General features: G+C 21.3%; 1 protein-coding gene across 3 annotated transcripts in view; it reads left to right on the plus strand.

Annotated features, from left to right (window-relative positions):
• LOC127284541 (BAI1-associated protein 3) overlaps positions 1–22,506 on the plus strand; it is a 95,619-nt gene that overhangs the window by 45,793 nt on the left and 27,320 nt on the right. For all 3 annotated transcript variants that reach the window (XM_051310015.1, XM_051310017.1, XM_051310016.1), the window contains exon 5: positions 16,251–16,425. In XM_051310015.1, coding sequence (XP_051165972.1) covers positions 16,251–16,425 — 175 coding nt within the window. The remainder of the gene's footprint in view (positions 1–16,250; positions 16,426–22,506) is intronic.

Genomic DNA, 22,506 nt, shown 5'->3' on the forward strand with positions numbered 1-22,506 from the left:
CTAAATATATAATTATTTAAAAATAAATTTGAGAATTTTATAAATATTGGGGAAAAATTTAAAGAGGATCGGTTTGGAGAAAAAAAATTTTATTTTTATCACACTGAGATAAATTTTATTTTTATTTTACATAAAATAATTTCAAATAATTGTTCGATTACAAAAAAAAAAAAAATTCCCCGCTCTCCTATATTTGAATTAGTAAAAATTTTAACTAATTTAAATCTTTCTAGTTTTTGCTTTTGAATTAGTTATATTTTACTAATTAATAGTAAAAAAAAAATTTTACTAACGAATTAGTAAACTTTTGATTCAAATATAGAAAGTAAGTCACTGATTCAAATTAGTTAAAATTTTTACTAATTCAATTTTGGAGAGCGAATAATTTATTTTTAAAATTATAATTAAAAAATTGTATTGTAAATATTTTGCAGTAATTTTTGTTTAGTAATATTCAACTAATTTAAAAGCAAAAATTCAAATTAGTTAAAATTTTTACTAATCTCTAAATCTGAATTAGTGTCTCACTTTTTGCTTCTCAATTAGTAAAATAAGTAACTTTTACTAATAATTAGTAAAATTTAACTATTAATTCTAAAGCAAAAAGTGAGCACTAATTTAAATTAGTAAACATTTTTACTAATTCAGATTTAGATAGAGAATATTTTAATTTGAGAATAATTAAAAAATTGTAAAAAATATATTTACAATAAAATAATTGAATTAATTATTTAATAAAATTATTTATTTAATCATTTTTTTTTTTTTGTAATTTATTTGCGAAAGTTTATCAAATTCTCGTGAGAATAAAAAATTTAAATGCCTTTGAGTGGAAAATGTCAGTTCACGTCAGGCATAAAGCTACACATACGTGGTTTTAATTTTTTGAAATCTGGAACATTGCCAAATTTTAATATAAATAATAATTAATAGAATAATTATTATATTATAATAATATATAATAAAATTTAATTTTATAAATAATTAAGAAAAATTATACAAAAAAAATATGCTTATTATATTAATTGCCAGTTAGTAATTTTTTTCTATACAGAATCTCAGATTCGAGAAAAAATCACAGTTTTACATAGAAAAACAAGATATAATTAAATTAAACATTTATCAGGAATTTTTTTTTACGATTTACATAATAAAGCGCATCTCAACGCGTCTTTAATACACCAACTTCTGGAACATTCCGTACTTTAGAAAAAAAAAAAAAAAAAAAACTCCGTTTATTACCGGACGGAAGATATTTTCAGAATTCCATTTCTTATACTCTATAAATGTCACTTCTGAAGAAATGTGATATGAAGAAATGCGAGTATTTTTTTTTTTTTTTTTTTTTTTTTATTATTTCAAAGAGCAAAAAAGTCCATAAATTGTTATTTTTACTTTATATATACAAATATAGGAGAGGAAAATGATAAAAATCCGAAAGTAATAAATCAGATATATAGAAGAATTGAGGAGAAGTAATGGAGGGCAATTTTTAAGTAAAATCTAGAAATACATTTTAGGAGGTTATTAACCTGAATCCTTTTATCCTTTGGCTATCTCAACATCGTGTTTGGACTTGGCCTATTTCCAAAGCAATATTGGATCTTTCTCTCTCTCTCTCTCTCTCTGTCTCTCTCTTTCCTAATTTGCAACAAAGACCGCGACGTGTCGTGAATCTTTCCTTATGGAGTAAGCTCTCCACGCCCTCTATTTTATCTTCATAGCCCTCTCATAGTGAAGCCCTGGCTCTTTTTCAGTGTCTCACCCACTTAAAGTGACTCTCTCTCTCTCTCTCTCTTTCTCTCTCTCTCTTGACTCTGTGAGATCACATGGTTTTCGTGGGAGTTATGGCATCAACGATTCACCAACCCCTTGACGCTTTCCCTAAACATGCCTCAATCTCGTGGGATTAAGTTTGTGTGTCTTAATCGACCCATGGCGAAATTGACTATGTTACTCGATGTTGTTCGTTTACACTGATATCTCAGGAACAAACATCCTTGTTATTAAACGATGAAAGGATACGAGCAAACATTGTCTCACGTAAATTGAGAAGCAAAAAAGAAAAAAAAAAGAAACAATTGAATACACTTGAAAAAAAGAATTTTTAATTGAAGGAAAATCGTTTGGTCAAAGGCAATTTTGGTTGTCGTAACCAAATTTTGGTTGGTTTAAACACAATTGTTACCAAACATTTGTTGCAAAAAAAAAAAAAATAAAATAATTGAATGTAACTGAAAAAAAGATTTTGTAATTCCTTTATTGTAATTGTTTTATTTAGTATTTTTACCTTAAGTATTTTTTACTTACAGTATTTTTACATAAGGAATTTTTACTTAAAGTATTTTTATTTATAGTATTTTTTATTTTTAGTATTTTTAATTACAGTATTTTTAAATAAAGTATTTTTTACTTAGAGTATTTTTATTTTTAGTATTTTTACCTACAGTATTTTTACATAAGGTATTTTTTACTTAGAGTATTTATATTTTTAGTATTTTTACTTACAATTTTTTTACTTACAGTATTTTTTGCCTTACAGTATTTTTACTAAGAGTATTTTCACCTTCAGAATTTTTTTACTTATATTATTTTTTACTTAGAGTATTTATATTTTTAGTATTTTTACGTATAGTATTTTTACTTACAGTATTTTTTACTTACAGTATTCTTAATTACAGTATTTTTACTTAGAGTATTTTTTACTTACAGTATTTTTACTTACAGTATTTTTTACTTACAGTAATTTTACTAAGAGTATTTTCACCTGCAGTATTTTTTTACTTATATTATTTTTAAATTTTTAAGCAAAATTTGGTTACAACAAAATAATTTGCTTAACATAAGAAAAAAAGTTTGGTTTGAAAAACGTAATAATCAAAGCCAAAATTTGGTTACGACAACCAAATAATTTAGTTAAATTGATAATAAAATAAATAAAAAAAGATAAAATAAAACGAATAGAATAGAATAAAATTTTCAATTTCACAAAAAAACTGTTGGTTTGATTAAATAAACATTTTTGTTGTCTTAACAAAAAAAAATTGGTTAATCTAACGAAACATTTTTGTTGTGCCAACAAAATACACTCAACCAAATTTTTAAAAAATATAGTAATAGAATTACAAAACTAATAATAATAATAATAATAATAATAATAATAATACAATGATGATGATAATAATAATAATAATAATAATAATAATCATAATAATAATAATACAATGATGATGATAATAATAATAATAATAATAATATCATCTATGTACTTGGAAAATAGAAAAATACGAAATATTTCATGGTTTTAGTAAAAAAAAAATTTCCCGAAGAAAATGAAGGATAAAAAACAAAAGAAAAACGTGGATTACTTCTTATAATTGAGTTTTCTATTTCTTACGTGTCCGACTTGAAACCGATTTATTCTACTTGTCTGAACTGACCAAAAGCAAGTTATTCCACTGAAATGAAATAATAAAGTTTAAATTACATAAGAAAAAGTAAAAGATAAGCTTATTTTTAGACCACTTTTTTTTAATTTCAAAAAAAAAAAAATTTCTTTACAAGTAGAGAATAACTACTTTTGATCAGACACAAGGTTACTAGTGAATTTAAAAAATTATTAAGTAAAAAAGTTTCATTTTAGTCAGACACAAAATTTTTGTGTATTAAAAAAAATTGTTTAAGGAGAAAAACTCGTTTTAGTCAGACACAAAGTTTCAGCTAATTTAAAAAAAACTTGTGAAGTAGAAAAACTCGTTTTAGTCAGACACAGAAGTTTTATTTAATATTAAACAATTTCTATAAAGTAGAATGTATCGTTTTAGTTAGACAATAAAGTTTCTTGTGAATATAAAATAATTTTCTTAAATAAAAATAAATAAATATAAAAAATAAAAAAAATATTAAGTAGAAAAATTTCGTTTTAGTTAGACACGAAATTTATTTTACAAGTAGAAAAAGCGATTTTGATCAGACACAAGGTTTCTAGGTGAATATAAATAAATATTAAGGAGAAATGTTAATTTTAGTCGGACACAAAAGTTTCGTTTAATATGAAATATTTTTTAAGTAGAAATTCTCGTTTTAGTCAGACAGAATTTTTTCTAATTGTCCCCTAATTATCTCAAGTAGAAAAAATATCGTTTCAATCAGGCGTAAAAATTTCTGTTAAATATAAAAAAATCTTAAGTAGATAACGCCGTTTTTAGTCAGACGTTAAAAAAAAAAATTTCTCAGTAATAAAAAAAATTATAAATTCTCTTCGCTTGAAATTTTATAGTTTATTTTTTTTTTGAATACTTTAAGATAGTTACTAATCAATACTTAGTAGTTACTGTCCTAAAATAAAAATAATTATTTTTACCTCACGTTTTTTTTTATAGAGATCTAAATAATTGATCTCGTTTTTATTGAGATATTTATTCCATCCGTTTTGTCTGGAGCAATACAGTTTTGACAATTTTTTTTCTATATTTATGAAATGTCTATTTTTAGAATTCTCCTCCTCTGATTCAGAATCACAATTATTGGTATTATAAGACCAATTAATTTATTCTTATCTTCATTGTCTGGATAAATTTGTTGTCGCCAGTTATACAAAAAAAAAATTTTATATAAAATATTTAATAAAATATTTTCATTTGATTAAAAAAAGACTTTTTTTCTATATATACTATACAGGTCAAGAACTTGTAAAAAAAAAATTTTTTTCTATATTTTTTTATACTGACATAGTTTTTTTTTTAATTTAGTAAAGTATATACTTTTTCCTTTGCTAATTAAAAACAATTTTTATTAAGCTTATAACTGTTAATTGCATTTTGAAAAAAAAAAAATATTTTTCAGTTAAAACGTCCATAAAAAGTTTTTTATATAACTAAATATTTATTTCAAAGTTCCTCATGCTCAATCCTATAATGATCCTGTCAGCAAAGAAAAACGTTTCGCTTGAAGTTTCTGATTACAAAAAGGAAACGGAGAAACTCGGAACATAAACAAGATACAGTACATAAAGAATTTCATTATTATTTCTATTATTATTATATTATTATTTTTTCATTATTGTTTATTATTATTATTTTTTTTTATTATTTTTTAGAAATGTTATAAATTGTTTTACATGAAAATTAACACTGTAAAAAGAAAGTACTAAAATAGTACCGAAAATTAATAAAACAGTACCGATTTTAGGTATCAAAATAGAACCAAATGACAATTTTGTACCTGAAGTCGGTATTAAATTAATACCTTTCTTTTTACAGTGAAGTGAAATAATTAAAAAAATAAATTGCAATAATTTTTTTGTTTGTCAAAATAAAAATTTTTATACTACACTTTTTGCAGAAAGTTAAAATTGGAAAATTATATACACTGTTGTATAATAAAAAAGAACATTTTCATTCAATTTCATCTTCGATTCTCTTTTTAAAACAAAAAAACGAGATCTTTTAAAGAAAATGGTTTTCAATCTCTCAAGTTCTTGAATGCATTTTTATTTAAACTCAATTCTTATTTCCATCGAATATCCCAATTTTCTTTCAATTGTAATTGTTTCGTCTGTTTTTTTTTTTTTTTTTTTGCTTTCAATTTCGGAAATTAACTAAATTACTTTTTTTATTGTATAATTTTGAATTTAAATTAATTAAATTTTTATTCAATAATTTTGAATTTAAATTAATTAATATTATTAAATATATAATTACTATAGCATTAAGAATATTTTTTTATTATAGATGGTAATTTTTTTGGATTTACATAATTTAGTTAAGATGTTAATTGTTTTTGGTAAAAATCCACATTTTATTTTTAAATTTCTTAATTAAATGAGCTTTCGTCCGTCAACGTCGGACCTCATCAGATTTAAATACAGAAATTAAGTTTTACATTTTTTTGAGTTTGTTATAAAAATAAAATTTAATTTGATTGATTATTTTATTTTTATAAAAAAACTCAAAAAAATGTAAAATTTAATTTCAGTATTTAAATCTGATAAGGCCCGACGTTGACGGGCGAAAGATCATTTAATTAAGAAATTTAAAAATAAAATGTGGATTTTCACCAAAAACAACTAACATCTTGACCAAATATTTTTTTTATATTCATATTTATTATATGATTTATAATTATATTATTTACTCGATATTTCATATGTCAAATATAATTCACAGTTACTTTTTTTTTGTAAAATATTGTCAAAAGACGAATTTAAGAAACTTTTTTTAACGGTTTCTGTATCGATTACATGCTTTTATATAAGCCATTAATTTTATCGTGCGGACCTGTGGCTTTTATTCTCAGCACTTATACGTCTTTTGTGAATTGATGTACGATCCAGATATTTACCGAAGTTCTATAATAATAACAATTTTCACTATAGAAAAAAAAATTATGTCAGTATCAGAAAATATATTTCACCTGTTATATAATTTTTTGAAAAAAATCCATTAATTGCATTTGCAAAAATAAATTACTTTGATTTTTTTTTATTATTTGTTATTATTATTTTTATTAGTTTCATTTAGTATTTTTTTTACTTATAGTATTTTTTACTCACAGTATTTTTACATAAGGTATTTTTTACTTAGAGTATTTTTATTTATAGTATTTTTACCTACAGTATTTTTACATAAGGTATTTTTTACTAAGAGTATTTATATTTTTAGTATTTTTACTTATAGTATTTTTCCTTACAATTTTTTTACTTACAGTATTTTTAAATAAAGTATTTTTTACTTAGAGTATTTTTATTTTTAGTATTTTTACCTACAGTATTTTTACATAAGGTATTTTTTAATAAGAGTATTTATATTTTTAGTATTTTTACTTATAGTATTTTTCCTTACAATTTTTTTACTTACAGTATTTTTAAATAAAGTATTTTTTACTTAGAGTATTTTTATTTTTAGTATTTTTACCTACAGTATTTTTACATTAGGTATTTTTTACTAAGAGTACTTATATTTTTAGTATTTTTACTTACAGTATTTTTTACTTACAGTGTTTTTACATAAGGTATTTTTTACTAAGAGTATTTATATTTTTAGTATTTTTACTTATAGTATTTTTAGTTTTAATATTTTTACCTATAGTATTTTACATTCAGTATTTTTTTACTTATATTATTTTTTACTTACAGTATTTTTACATAAGGTATTTTTTACTAAGAGTATTTATATTTTTAGTATTTTTACTTACAGTATTTTCACTAAGAGTATTTTTACCTTTAGTATTTTTTTATTTATATTATTTTTTACTTAGAGTATTTTTTACTTTTAGTATTTTTAGTTTTAATATTTTTACCTATAGTATTTTACCTTCAGTATTTTTTTACTTATATTATTTTTTTTTTAATATTTAATATTTTTACTTAAGGTATTTTTTACTTTTAGTATTTTTACCTTCAGTATTTTTTTACTTGGAGTATTTTTAGTTTCAATATTTTTACCTATAGTATTTTACATTCAGTATTTTTTACTTACAGTATTTTTACATAAGGTATTTTTTACTTAGAGTATTTTTATTTTCATTATTTTTACTAATAATATTTTTTACATTTTTTAATTTTTCATTACAATTTTCTTTTACTTACAGTATTTTTACTTAGAGTATTTGTTACTTTTAGTATTTTTACCTTCCTGCTTAATATTATTATAATATTTTTGAAATTTTTTAAACAATATAGTAAAGTCAAAAGAAAAGAAATTAATTACATGTTAATTATAATTTGATGGTCAGTAATGGAACTAATGCTGATAAATCGTTTTAGAAGCTCCATTACACGCAGACTATATAAATGTATAATGCACATCCCTGCGCCTCAGAGTAGAAAATCGATTCTCTGAAGGAGGAGAGAGTGAGAGAGAGAGAGAGAAAAGCAGGTGGGAATCATTTCCAATTGCTACTACGCATGAAACGTATTTGTTAATTGGAAAGTATAGCACACTGAACATGTTTCAGTATTTATTTCATATAAATCACGCTCGCGATTTCCTCCCTTATTTTCCAAATAAATTTACTCTATATACGTGAAAATTAAATTTATACTATCGCACGTATATATATATATATATATATATATATATATATATATATATATATATATATATATAATAATTTATGTGATGAAAACTTATAATAAAAGTCATATATTTTATCACATTAAAATAATTTTTGATAATTACGCCGTATGATAAATATTATATGGTAATTAATCAGAAAATTGAGTTTGATTTATTGTTGTTTGGAAATTTCATATCGGTTTTTTTTTTGTTTTATTTTTTATTTAGGAATATTTTAATTTACGAATATTTTTATTTAGGAATATTTTTATTAACAATAATTTTTATTTTGGGAATATTTTTATTTGAGAATATTTTTATTTAGAAATATTTTTATTTGCGAATGTTTTTATTTGAGAATATTTTTATTTAGAAATTTTTTTATTAACAAATATTTTCATTATAAAATATTTTTTTATTTAATTTCAATTTATTCGTAACTTATTATTTAATATTATTTTATTTATCCGCGATAGCTTATATTTACTTTTTGGAAATTTAAATTGTAAACCAACTTTTTGAACTGTATTTTTATATTTGCGGTAAATTTTGAAATCTCTTGGGTGTTTGTAAAAAAAAATTGTGTCTTGTTAGAAAAAAAAAATTCGATAACTTTAGTAAAACTTTATATAAATCCACTTAATATTATAATTTTTTTTTTTTTTTATATATACAATATAAATTTTAAATTCACATTTCTGACTAAAACAGTAATTAATAATTATATAGAAATATTTATAAATTGAAAAATTTTTATTTTTCTATTTTTTGTACTTTTTTAAACTTTTTTTTAACTTTTTTTTATTTTCTTTATTTTTTGTTTCAATTATATTTTATACTTGAAATATTTTATTTTTGAAATATATATATATAACAAAACACACATTTAGTTTTTTTTTAATATATACGTATATAATTTTCATAAATTGTCAGGGATCATAGAAAAACACATTTAAAATTCTCATAAACGGTTCGCAGTGTAAGCATGTCGTAAAATGCGAAAGCGTGGAAAATAGGATGTTAACTGCGGGATTGGTTAAAGCCCCTTCCTTTACAATTTATGTCAAGCCACACAAGTATCTACGCGAGAGGATCAAATTTACACGAAAATATTTTTTCTTTTTTTTTTTTGGGGGGGGGACAAAACATATATTGAACGCGCTCTCTTTCAAGGAAATGTGTTTCAAACTCTTTGTGTATAATACTTTGCACATTTTTCTTTATTGGAATCCGCTTTTCCGATAAAACCTTCTCACAAAACGACATTCAGTACTTTATATATGTATAAAGAGAAAGAATCCAACAATTCTTGTAATTTACCTCATAGGTTTAGGTCTGAAATAAAAATTAAATCCATATACCTATTTTTTTATGAAAAATAAATTTTTTTTTTATTTATATTTATATAAAAAAAAATTATTTTTGATTTAAATTGTTACTTGACCATTATCAAATAAATATTTATTTGAGTTGTATTTGTTTCAAATACAAAATTTATTATTTATTCAAATACAATTTATTTACAAAATTTATTTGATTCAAGTAAATGTTTATTTAAAAACAGTCAACTAACGGATTATTTTAATGAAGTAAATTATTTTTCTCCAGCGTAGTGTATTAATCACCAATAACAATCAATTGAGAACTAATAAAATTGTTACTATCTGCAAATCTGATAAAAAGAATTTTAACTTATAGTATTTTTTACTTACAGTATTTTTACTTAAGGTATTTTTTACTTAGAGTATTTTTATTTTCATTATTCTATTACTAATAGTATTTTTTTACTTATATTATTTTTTACTCACAGTATTTTACATAAGTTATTTTTTACTTAGAATATTTTTATTTATAGTATTTTTTATTTTTAGTATTTTTACATACAGTATTTTTAAATAAAGTATTTTTTATTTAGAGTATTTTTATTTTTAGTATTTTTACCTACAGTATTTTTACATAAGGTATTTTTTACTAAGAGTATTTATATTTTTAGTATTTTTACTTACAGTATTCTTACTTACAGTATTTTTACTTAGAGTATTTTTTACTTTTAGTATTTTTACCTTCAGTATTTTTAGTTTTAATATTTTTACTTACAGTATTTTTACATAAGGTATTTTTTATTTTTAGTATTTTTACCTACAATATTTTTACATAAGGTATTTTTTACTAAGAGAATTTATATTTTTAGTATTTTTACTTACAGTATTTTTACTTAGAGTATTTTTTACTTTTAGTATTTTTACCTTCAGTATTTTTAGTTTTAATATTTTTACTTACAGTATTTTTACATAAGGTATTTTTTATTTTTAGTATTTTTACCTACAATATTTTTACATAAGGTATTTTTTACTAAGAGAATTTATATTTTTAGTATTTTTACTTACAGTATTTTTACTTAGAGTATTTTTTACTTTTAGTATTTTTACCTTCAGTATTTTTAGTTTTAATATTTTTACTTACAGTATTTTTACATAAGGTATTTTTTATTTTTAGTATTTTTACCTACAATATTTTTACATAAGGTATTTTTTACTAAGAGAATTTATATTTTTAGTATTTTTACTTACAGTATTTTTACTTAGAGTATTTTTTACTTTTAGTATTTTTACCTTCAGTATTTTTAGTTTTAATATTTTTACTTACAGTATTTTTACATAAGGTATTTTTTATTTTTAGTATTTTTACCTTCAGTATTTTTAGTTTTAATATTTTTACTTACAGTATTCTTACTTACAGTATTCTTACTTACAGTATTTTTACTTAGAGTATTTTTACCTTCAGTATTTTTTAACTTATAGTAAATATATCAAATAAATATTTATTTGCACTAATTATTTCAGTTGTATTTGTTTCAAATGCAAAAATTATTGATTCAAATACAATTTATTTACAAAATTTATTTGATTCAAGGTAAATGTTTATTTAAAAACAGTAAACTAATGGATTATTTTAATGAAGTAAATTTTTTTTTCCAGCGTAGTGTATTAATCACCAATAACAATCAATTGAGAACTAATAAAATTGTTACTATCTGCAAATCTGCTGAAAAGAATTTCTTTCACGCCTCTATAAAAAAAAAAGCAATGGAAATAAATTCTAACATAGTAAGTGTTACGTGATAGGTGTCGGTATGTTCACTTAAATAAAGAAATTCGAAAGAAAACGTGAGATGAAAGTCGGAGGAGGCAGTGAAAAATTTAAAGTGGATTTCAGACTATTTTCTTCTTCTTCTTCTTCTTCTCCTTCTTCTTTTTCTTCTTCCTCTTCTTTAGTATAAAGTGAGAGTTACCTTATTTTCTTCAAAAAAAAGAGACGTTTGAAGTCCACTTTTCGGACCTCTTCTATAGATATATAAATTCACGATTTTTAAGGTCATGAATTCTATAGTAAAGATGAAAACCCTCCCCACCCCCTTTTTTTCTATTGGCTTCCAAGATTTTTTTTTGGAAAAAAGAAATAATTTTGTCTTATGCCCTAGAAATATTTTCTCTCTTTCTCTCGTTCTCTTTTTGAAAGAGGATCAAAACGTAAGTTATTCCCTCTTCTAGTTTCAAATGACTGCTTTCTATATACATACATATATGCACATTTTCCACGAAAGCGAGAAAATTCGGAATAATATAAGTGTACCATTACATAAAGAATTGACTTATTTTAACATTCCCCGACATGTGTAATATTCAGGAACTTCAATTTTCCCGAGAAAATTCAAGTATTCTCCATATATACGTGAATTTATATATAAAATGTGAACTTGTTATTCACTAGATATATATTATGTGCTTAAAATTGTAGATTTACTTTCTAAATTTGAATTAGTATAAATTTGTAATTTATATATTAATTCAAAATTTTACTAAATATTAATATTATAGTACAAATTTAAATTTAAACTAATTTCTAGTCAATTTTCACTAAAATTTAGGTGAACAAAAAAATATTTCTAAATCAAATAGCAATATTTTAATAAAAAAAAAAAAACTCGTTAAAATTTCTATGATTTGAATTAGTGGCAGAATTTTTATTAATTTCAATTAAGAAAATAGTTCCATTATAATAGTAGAAAATTAATATTTAATTACATAATGAATTATAATTATGTATAATAATATTAATATTTAATTAATAATTTTTAATTAAAAATTCTTGCATTAATTTAAATTAGTAGGTAATAAATTTTCACTAATTTTCAGTAAAATATTACTATTTGATTGAGTCCAATTTTTTTTTTGTTTTAGTGAAAAATGACTAAAAATTAGTAGAAATTATTACTAATTTTTAAAATATTACCAATTAAATATTACCAATATTACTATTCGATTTAGTAATTAGTAATTTAGTATTTTTTTATACTTAAGTTTTAGTGAAAAATAGTAAAAATTAGTAGAAATTTTTAGTACAATAATCTTATTTGCTTCAGTTATTTTTTTTAATATTATTAAATATTAAATATATTAAAATTAAATTATTAAATATTAAATATTACTATTCGATTTAGTAATTAGTAATTTAGTATTTTTTTATACTTAAGTTTTAGTGAAAAATAGTAAAAATTAGTAGAAATTTTTAGTATAATATTACTACTTGATTCAGTATATTTCTTTTTGTTTAACTAAAATTTTTAGTAAACTATTATTATTTGATTTATTATTATTATTTCTTACTAAAATTTTAATGAAAAAATGACTAAAAATTAGTAGAAACTTTAAATAATTTAAATTAATAATGTTAATAAAAATAAGTAATAATAATAGTAATAATAATAATAATAATAATAATAATAATACATTAATTACTAATATTATTAATACTTTTTAACGTTAAATTAATTTTTCTTTTAGTTAATTTTATTTAATATATATAGATAATACATCTTTCAAAACAACAGTATTTCCTCTCGTAGAGTAAATAAATAAATAAATTAATTCAGAAATAAATAATAAATAAATAAACAATGAATTATTCTTCATCGTTTGTTTTAAATTATTATGTACTTTTAATAATTTATTTTTAATTTGAAAATACTTTTTTTTTGTTCTAAAAAAAATTTAAATTAAAATGAAATTTTTCGTTTAAATTTCAGTTATTTTTAAATATATAGATTTTTTTTTTTAAAGGGAAGAAATTTCTTCTCAGTGCGTACTACAACATTTTCAATTTAGTTCCTGCGGCGAATAACAGCATCATAGGTAATATAGCTGTCGCATGTACTTTCACCCTATATTACCCCTCGAAATAAAAAGCACTTGGTTGTGCTTGTAGTAGTTATAACCCTCTTTGTGCGGAACGAGCTTTTAAAAGCCTGTTGCTGTAGCCACTGGTTTAATTGTTAAATAACGACTTTAAGACATTGCACAATTAAGAAACCAAATCATTTTTCATATAAGTGCAATATTATCCTACCAAAAAAAAAAAAAAAAAAATTCTTTTGTTAAATTTTTTTTTTTTTTTGAAGACATTTTAATGGTTTTTTTTTAACATCAACGTACAATAACCTTCATTATTTATTCTTTTTATATAAAATTTAAACCTTGAAGTAAGTCATTGGATGGGAAAAAATTTTTTTTTTTTGAAGGGATTTCATTTTTTTTTAACGAGAGAAGAATATACACTAATTCCGTGAAGGCAATTTAAGACTATAAGTATTTTTTTTTTAAAAAAGGAAAAAATTATCAAAGCATAAAAGAAGCAATCGCTAAAAATATATATAAGTATATAAGGATTAATGGTGGGGGAAAAAAAAATTAATAATCACCCATGACACGAGTACCGTTCCAAAAGCTATTTTCCACACTTTATGTGACCTAGTTTTTCTTGAATTTTCATCACTTATTCTATAAAAATACAATTTCAAGTTATTCAATCATTCTTTGAATTTTCCAGCTGGAAAATATTTACTGAGACAAGAAAAAGTTTATTCAGATTTCACGACCAAAAAAAAAAAGAAAAAAAAGAAATGCTATAAGCAATCATATATATTTTCTAAAAATATAAAATTCGTAAATATGAATATTCAACATTTTTTATTTGCAGACAAAACACTTTTCTAGTTTCAAAAGTTTTTTGGAAAAAAAAATTTTTTTTTTCCAAAAAAAAGATAATGACTTGCCGCAATAAAATATCTTTATAAATTAATTACTGGTAATTATGAGCAAAAAAGAGAAAGAGGGGAAAAAAAACCTACAAAAAATATAAAGTAACGTGAAGAAATAGAAAATTTATTTTATTTCCTTATAATTATTTTTAGTAGAAAAAAAAACTAGAAAAGAAAATAAATTACAAAAAAAAAGTTAAAATTTTAACGAAATTAAAATTTACTAATTCAGATCAATAAATGAAGAAAGTGTAATAAATTTTCAATGGACAAAGAAAATGACGATAACTTTAATAAATTAATAAATTAATTTTCTAAATAAATTGATTAAAAAAAAAAAAATTTTTAAGAAACGATTTTATCAATTTTCTATTATGTCTTAGTTATATTAGAAAATGTGCTCTGGTGAAACTAGTTTGAAGACATAAATTTTCACTCGCCGATAGATTTTAATTTAACATTGTGATGGTTATCATACTGAAAATATGTCCACGTAAATTATTATATATCATCATTCTCTCCCCAAAATAGAAGTATTTCCCCTTATAAAAGAATCATAAAAATTTATTGATTGCAATAAATGTAGAAAAAAAATGGGATCAACATATAAATATTACTGATATATATTTATATTTAATATATCATTATAAAAAATTTATTTCCAATAGCAAAAAATAAAACACATTTGTTTCTAGTTTATTTAATGTCTAGACAAAATTATTTTATCTCAATTTTTGCAATTTATTTATTTACTTTTATATTTATTTTTTTTTTTAAATAAATAAACAGTTTTTTTCTACTTGAATGATTTGCACCCTCCAATGTGAAAGAATTTCCGGATATTTTTTTCGGAAAATTTCCAAAAATACTAATGAGTAAATTTTCCGGAAAAAAAATCCTAAAAGCGCTAATTAAAATTTTCCGAAAGTAATTTCCGAATTTTTTCCTGAAATCCTTCCAAATGGGATTCGATTTTATATTTATTTATTTATTTAGTTATTTTTCTAATTTAATTTACATAGTAAAAATGTTTAACTAATTTTTAGTCATTTTTTCCCTAAAACTTTCATAAAAAAAATAATTGAATCAAATAGAATTATTGTGCTGAAAATTAGTGAAAATTCTAAATAAATATTGCAAATATTCTAAATATTCTACTAATATTTAGTATTTTTCACTAAAATTTAAGTAAAAAAAAAAAACAAAATTTTTTATTACTAAAATACTAAATTACTAATTACTAAATCAAATAGTACTATTGTACTGAAAATTAGTGAAAATTTCGACTAATTTTTAGTCATTTTTCACTAAAACTTTAGTAAAAAAATTTGACTGAATCATAGTAATATAAATACTAAATTACTAATTACTAAATTAAATAGTACTATTTTACTGAAAATTAGTGAAAATTTCTACTAATTTTCAGTATTTTGCACTAAAAAAATACTACATTACTAATTACTAAATCAAATAGTACTATTGTACTGAAAATTAGTGAAAATTGCGACTAATTTTTAGTCATTTTTCACTGAAAGTTTAGTAAAAAAAAATTTGACTGAATCAAATAGTAATATTTTACTAAAAATCAATGAAAATTTGTACTAATTTTATTAATTTTATTTTTTTAAAAGAAAATATTGATAAAATTAAGAAACAAATTGTTATCGATATATTAAGTATTTTATATTGAATAAAATTATATAACTTTAATGATCTGACCTTATACTCCTTCGATCACGTCATTGACGTCTCTTTAATAGGCATTCCCTTCTGACAACTTATCGATTTTAACGAAGATGTCGGATGTACCTTTTCATACTCGAATCTCTTTCATCCCAATATAAAGTAATATAAAAAAAAATTGAAATAAGCAGGAAAGACAGATTATATTTCACTTTTATAAAATATAAATGAGAAAATGAGAACTGAGAAATAATTTTTGACATTTATTTGTTTTTTGTTTTTTTAAAAATTATTTTCTAAAATTATTTTTGTTATAATATTCTATAAAATATTTATTTATATATAATATTAATAAAATATTATTTGTTTTTTTTTAATTATATTATTAACGATGTGGATTTTTTTTTTTTCAGTGTTCAAGAAACAGATGGATCGTTCTTCGAGAGTTTTACTGCCTTGTCTTGGAAACAAGAAAATCGAAGGTTAATAGTTCTTCAAGAGGTTGAGGCCAGAGCAGAAGAAGCACCACCACCGTCCAGAGATTTTAACCTGAACACGTCTCAAAATTACAGAATGAATCAAAAAGAGGTGAGAAAATTCATTAAAATTTCATATATGATAAATTATTATTATTATTATTTTTAATTAAAAACCAAATAATACATTTATATTATTTATAACTTGATAATTAATAATAATAACAACAATAGAATAGAATTTTACTTCCTAAAATTAGATTCAATAATGTTTTATAAAATAATAGAGTTCCTCGAGAGCTCATAATTTAGAAAAAAAATTTTAATTTAACTAATAGTTAAAATTGAACCTCTGCGTTTTTAATATACTTTTTTTTCGTGATCTCAGTTCCTAAAAATAACTCACCTTTCAACTGAACATAATTATACATGTGAAACGTTCAATAATAGCTGATCTATCTTTAACTTCAAGTTTTTTTTCTGGAATTTTCTGATTTTTTTTTTTTATAAATATCTATATATTTTATAAATATATATATCTATATCTATATCTGAAACTAACTTCGATTATTATTAGAAAACGTTGTTTGAAGATTGAAGAAAAACACGTGAGCAGAAGAAAATCTTATATCTTTTCAAAACAAATATCATAGATACAATTTTTATCAGAAAATTTATTTTTCTACCATTTCTTTGATTTGTTTAGACAATTCTCTTCTTTTTTTTTAAAAAAAAAAAAAAAAAAAGATATAGTTATCATTGCGGGTAAATGTTTATATTTATTTCAATTTTTTTACATTTACTACTGATATTTATTTTGTAAATTATTTATTTTATTGATAAGAAATATCGTCGATTTTAATCGATTTGAATAACTAATATCGATTTTAAATACTATCGACTAGTTCGGTCGATTATACCATACCATCGATTATAATTTTTATCGATTGAAACTACTATCGATTATAATTTTTATCGATTGAAACTACTATCGATTATAACTACTATCGACTATAACTACTATCGATTATAACTACTATCGATTGCTATTTCTATCGATTGTAATTACTGTCGATTATAGCTACTATCGATTATAACTATTATCGATTATAACTACTATCGATTATAACTACTATCGATTATAACTACTATCGATTATAACTACTATCGATTATAACTACTATCGATTATAACTACTATCGATTATAACTACTATCGATTATAACTACTATCGATTATAACTACTATCGATTGCTATTTCTATCGATTGTAATTACTATCGATTATAACTATTATCGATTATAACTACTATCGATTATAACTACTATCGATTATAACTACTATCGATTATAACTACTATCGATTATAACTACTATCGATTATAACTATTATCGATTATAACTACTATCGATTATAACTACTATCGATTGCTATTTCTATCGATTGCTATTTCTATCGATTGTAATTACTGTCAATTATAACTACTATCGATTATAACTACTATCGATTATAACTACTATCGATTATAACTACTATCGATTATAACTACTATCGATTATAACTACTATCGATTGCTATTTCTATCGATTGTAATTACTGTCAATTATAGCTACTATCGATTATAACTACTATCCATTATAACTGCTATCGATTGATATTTATGTCGATTACAACTACTATCGATTGTAACTACTATCGACTGTTATTTCTATCGATTGTAACTACCATCGACTGTTACCAGGGGCGTTAAAATTGAATTTTTTTTTCTTTCTTTTAGAAAGAACTTTTTCCTTCTCCAATTTTCATAACGTGTTCATTGCCAATTCAACGAAGGCAAAAAAAAGTAAAACCGCGCCGTAACTGTGTGAAGTAGAAAATAGGCAAAAAAAAAAATAATAACGGGAAAAGTTGCATTTCAATTAAAATAAGAGCCTTTTTAATCCCATTAAAGTTATATCAGAGAAAAGCAAATTGAGGTGATTGAATGAAATAAATCATGCTAACTTTGTTATCGACCTATTGAAAAGCTAAGTAGGGTGCGTCCTTATCATCTCACATTGATCACCATTGCCCATATACAATCGGGTCAACTGTACTGACAGATGTCATTCAAACCTCGCCAAATGAACAAATACACTATCTTAATGAATCGGCTGATATACAATTTGAATTCTTCTCTCTTTCTTTCTATCTCTATCTCTCTCTTTATTTTAATAACCTACTAATTCATCAAAGAATCTTCATCGGAGCGTATATTCAACTTATTATTTTCATCTCTCAAAGAAATAAATTCTCTCTCTCTCTCTCTTTCTCTCACATTATTATTATTTATTATACAGGGTGATTTTTATGTTCTGGACCCCCTAAAAAATTCTTTTTAATCTCATTTTTTTCGTTTTTTTAACAACAAAAGTAGAATTAAAAAAAAAAATTTATAGAAAGCCCGGAACATAAAAATCATCCTGTATACAAAAATGATGTTACTACACTGAAAAAAAATTATTTGTTTCAAATAATCGATTACTTGATTATTTTTTATATTCAAATAAATATTTATTTTTATTATAAACAGTTTTTATTTCTACTAAATAATTTTTATTTGAATTATAATTTGTATTTAAATTATAATTGTATTTGAACCAATAATTTTTGTATTTGAAACAAATAGTACCTTTAAATTGGCACAAATAATAATTATTTATTATTACAAATAAATATATTTATTTGATAATAGTCAAGAATTATTTAAATCAAATAATTTTTTTTTTCAATGTACTATACATATTTATAATGAATTTATTAATTTTGCAAATAATTTTATTAAAATAGTTTAATTTTGATAAATATATATATATATATATATATTTTTTTTTTGACAAAAGAAAAATGTTGAAAACATTTTATGAAATTTAAAAAAGGGAATATTTAATAATAATATTGGTTGTAAATAATTTTAAACGGATTTGAGTTAATTAAAAGTCACTTAAAAAGAAAGAGAGATATTGAATTTTATTTTTTATTAATTATTTAAACAAAAGTACTGAATTTTTAATTTTAAAAAAAATGTAAATGTGAAAATGTATTTTAAATTGATAAGTTAATTAAATATTCATAATTTTGTCAATTGAATATATTTTTAAGGATTTAATATCAAATTAAATTTTTTTTTATTATGTCCATTCTATTGTGAAATGTGAAAGATAATACAGAGAATATTTTGTTAACTACTCTTGTGCGAGTAATATATCTTTTGGAATCAACGATATTTATCTGTATAGGTATTATGTTCATAAAATGTAGGAAATTCATAATTTTATGAATATTATAATTATAGGTCAAAATTAATTATGTTACATCAAGTATATACATGGATAAATTTTTAATAAAACTTTAACCTCAATGGTTAATTTCAATATTGAATCTGAATCTGAATTATTTATTGCTAAATTGCGATTCGATATTGCAGATAAATATTGGTATACGTTTAAAATATTTATTTGATCGTTTTTAACATACACGATGATGTAAATAAATTAAATAAAACTCTTGTTAAGTTGAAAAGTTCGTTTTGGTCAGACAGAAAATTTATTTTTAAACAAAAAAAATTATTGAGTAGAAATTGTCTTTTTAGTCAGACACGAACGTTTCTTGTAAATATGAAGGGGTTTTTTTTAGTAGAACAAAGTCAGTTTAGTCAGACACGAGATTATTTTTGAATATTACCGTCTTTTAAAGTAGAAAAGATCTTGTTAGTTAGATAAAATTTATTTTAAATTTATTTATAAAGTTTTAAGTAGAAAATTTCGATTTAGTCATACAGAAATCAAATATTTTTGAAGTAGAAAAGTTCATTTTAGTCAGACATATAGTTTCTTATGATTAAAAAAATAGTTTTAAGTAGTAAAGTATGTTTTAGTCAGACAAAAAGTTTTTTTTTCAATAAATAATTCTTAAGTAGAAACGGTCGTTTTAGTCAGACAAAAAAATATTTTTCAATTTATAGGCATTAAAAAAATTCGTTAGTACAAAAGGTCGTTTTAGTCAGCCAAATTTTTTTTTTAATGAAAAAAATTATTTTCTTTAAATCAAAAAATTTGTAAGTAGAAACTGTTGTTTAGTCAGACACAAACAATTTCTTATAAATATATAAAGAAATTTTTCAAGTAGAAAAAGTCATTTTAGTCAGACACAAGGTTAATTTTAAATATAAATTTCTGTTTAAGTAGAAAAATCCGTTATAGTCAGACAAATGTTTCTTTTAAATTCATTTATAAATTTTTTAAGTAGAAAAATTCGGTTTAGTCAGACAAAAATAAAATATTTCTGAAGTAGAAAAGTTCATTTTAGTCAGACTTTTAGTTTCTTATAAATAAAAAAAAAATGTTTTAAAGTTTGTTTTAGTCAGAGAAAAAAAATTATTTTTCAGTTTTTCAAAAAAACTGTTTAGTAGAAATGTTCGTTTTAGTCAGACAATAAAATATATTTTTCTATTTAAAAAAATTTTTGGTAGAAAAAGTCGTTTTATTCAGACACAAGATTCCTTTTAAATATGAATGCCTTTTTTAAGTAGAAAAATCATTTTTAGTCAGACAAAAGTTTCTTTTAAATTCATTTATAAAATTTTAATTAGAAAAATTCGTTTTAGTTAGACAAAAATAAAAGATTTCTAAAGTAGAAAAGTTTATTTCAGTTAGACACAAGGTTCCTTTTAAATATAAATTTCTTTTTAAGTAGAAAAATCCGATTTAGTCAGACAAAGGTTTTTTTTAAATTCATTTATAAAGTTTTAAGTAGAAAAATTCGTATTTAGTTAGACAAAAATAAAATATTTCTGAAGTAGAAAAGTTTATTTTAGTCAGCCATATAATTTCTTATAAATAAAAAATTCTTTTAAAAGATTATATGCTATTTAGATACAAATATTTCTTGTAAATATATAAACAAATTTTTTTAGTAGATAAAGTTATTTTGGTCAGACAAATGTTTTTTTTTACTATTATTAATTTTTATATTCTAATTTTTTATTATCTAAATAATATAATATAAAAATAATGTAAGAAATAATAATAAGAAGATTGATAATAATAATTATTATTATAATTATAATAATTGTCTTTTGAAAACAAACCAAATGAAGATGAAAATTATATAAAGAGACTCCGGAGATGATATATATTTGCATGGTAATTTTATTGATTAATTTGACGCAAGTGAAACTGTATATATGTATATATTTTACAAGAATACTGACATAGTGGAATTACGATTAGTGATTATATAAATAGCAGGTTCAAGTATATATGTATACTATATCAGAGGAAAGGGGAATATAGTATAACTAACGCATACACGATGGAAAAGTACTCTCGTAATAAATATACAGAATGATTAATATCGAACACAACACCTGTTATTTAAGTGTACTTTATTACATCGTGTTTCATTTTTTGAAGCAAAATCGAGTGATATAATAAATGCCCCATTCGAGTCGACTATTGTTACTCACTTTTCACCAAGGGAATTCATGCAAAAATTAAGTTTACTCTTCACTAGGACGAATATAATTCCAATTATTATCCTTCCTTTGTATATGTGTTTTTGTATGAAAATTCATCAATAATATATTTACGACAGTGGAAAAATATATTTTTTTAATAAAAATCAATATTTCTCAATATATATTATTGTTATAATTAAATTTCAAAAATTGGAACACGAGGAGAATATATGTTAATTTTGTAATACACTTAGAGAAAAAAATTAATTAAACCAGATATAATACTTTTTTTTGTATTAACACAATTTTTTTTTTTTTTTGTTATTTCAAACAAAATTTGTTTGATTCAAATAAATAAATTCAATACTTATTTATTTGATTTAAATAAATGTATATTTGATTCAAATAAATATTTGTTTGATCTAAATAAACACTTTGTTTATTTTTATGAAATATTTCGAACAAAGAAAGAATTTAATTGATCTAAATAAATTTTTTGGTTGATTCAATAACAAAAGTTTGGTTAACTGTAATTATTTATACATATTTATTTGAGTTAATTCAATTAAAATTTGATTGTTTCAAACAAATTTTTTTTCTTGAGTGTGCACTCAAAAAAAAGATATGTTTAAACCAAATGTACCATTTTTTTATATTTACCCAATTTTTTGGTTAGTTCAAACAAAATTTGTTTAA

Source organism: Leptopilina boulardi, unplaced genomic scaffold (genome assembly GCF_019393585.1).
Source record: "Leptopilina boulardi isolate dan_hultmark-lab unplaced genomic scaffold, ZJU_Lbou_2.1 LbouV2_325, whole genome shotgun sequence".
Taxonomy (NCBI): Eukaryota; Metazoa; Arthropoda; class Insecta; order Hymenoptera; family Figitidae; genus Leptopilina; species Leptopilina boulardi.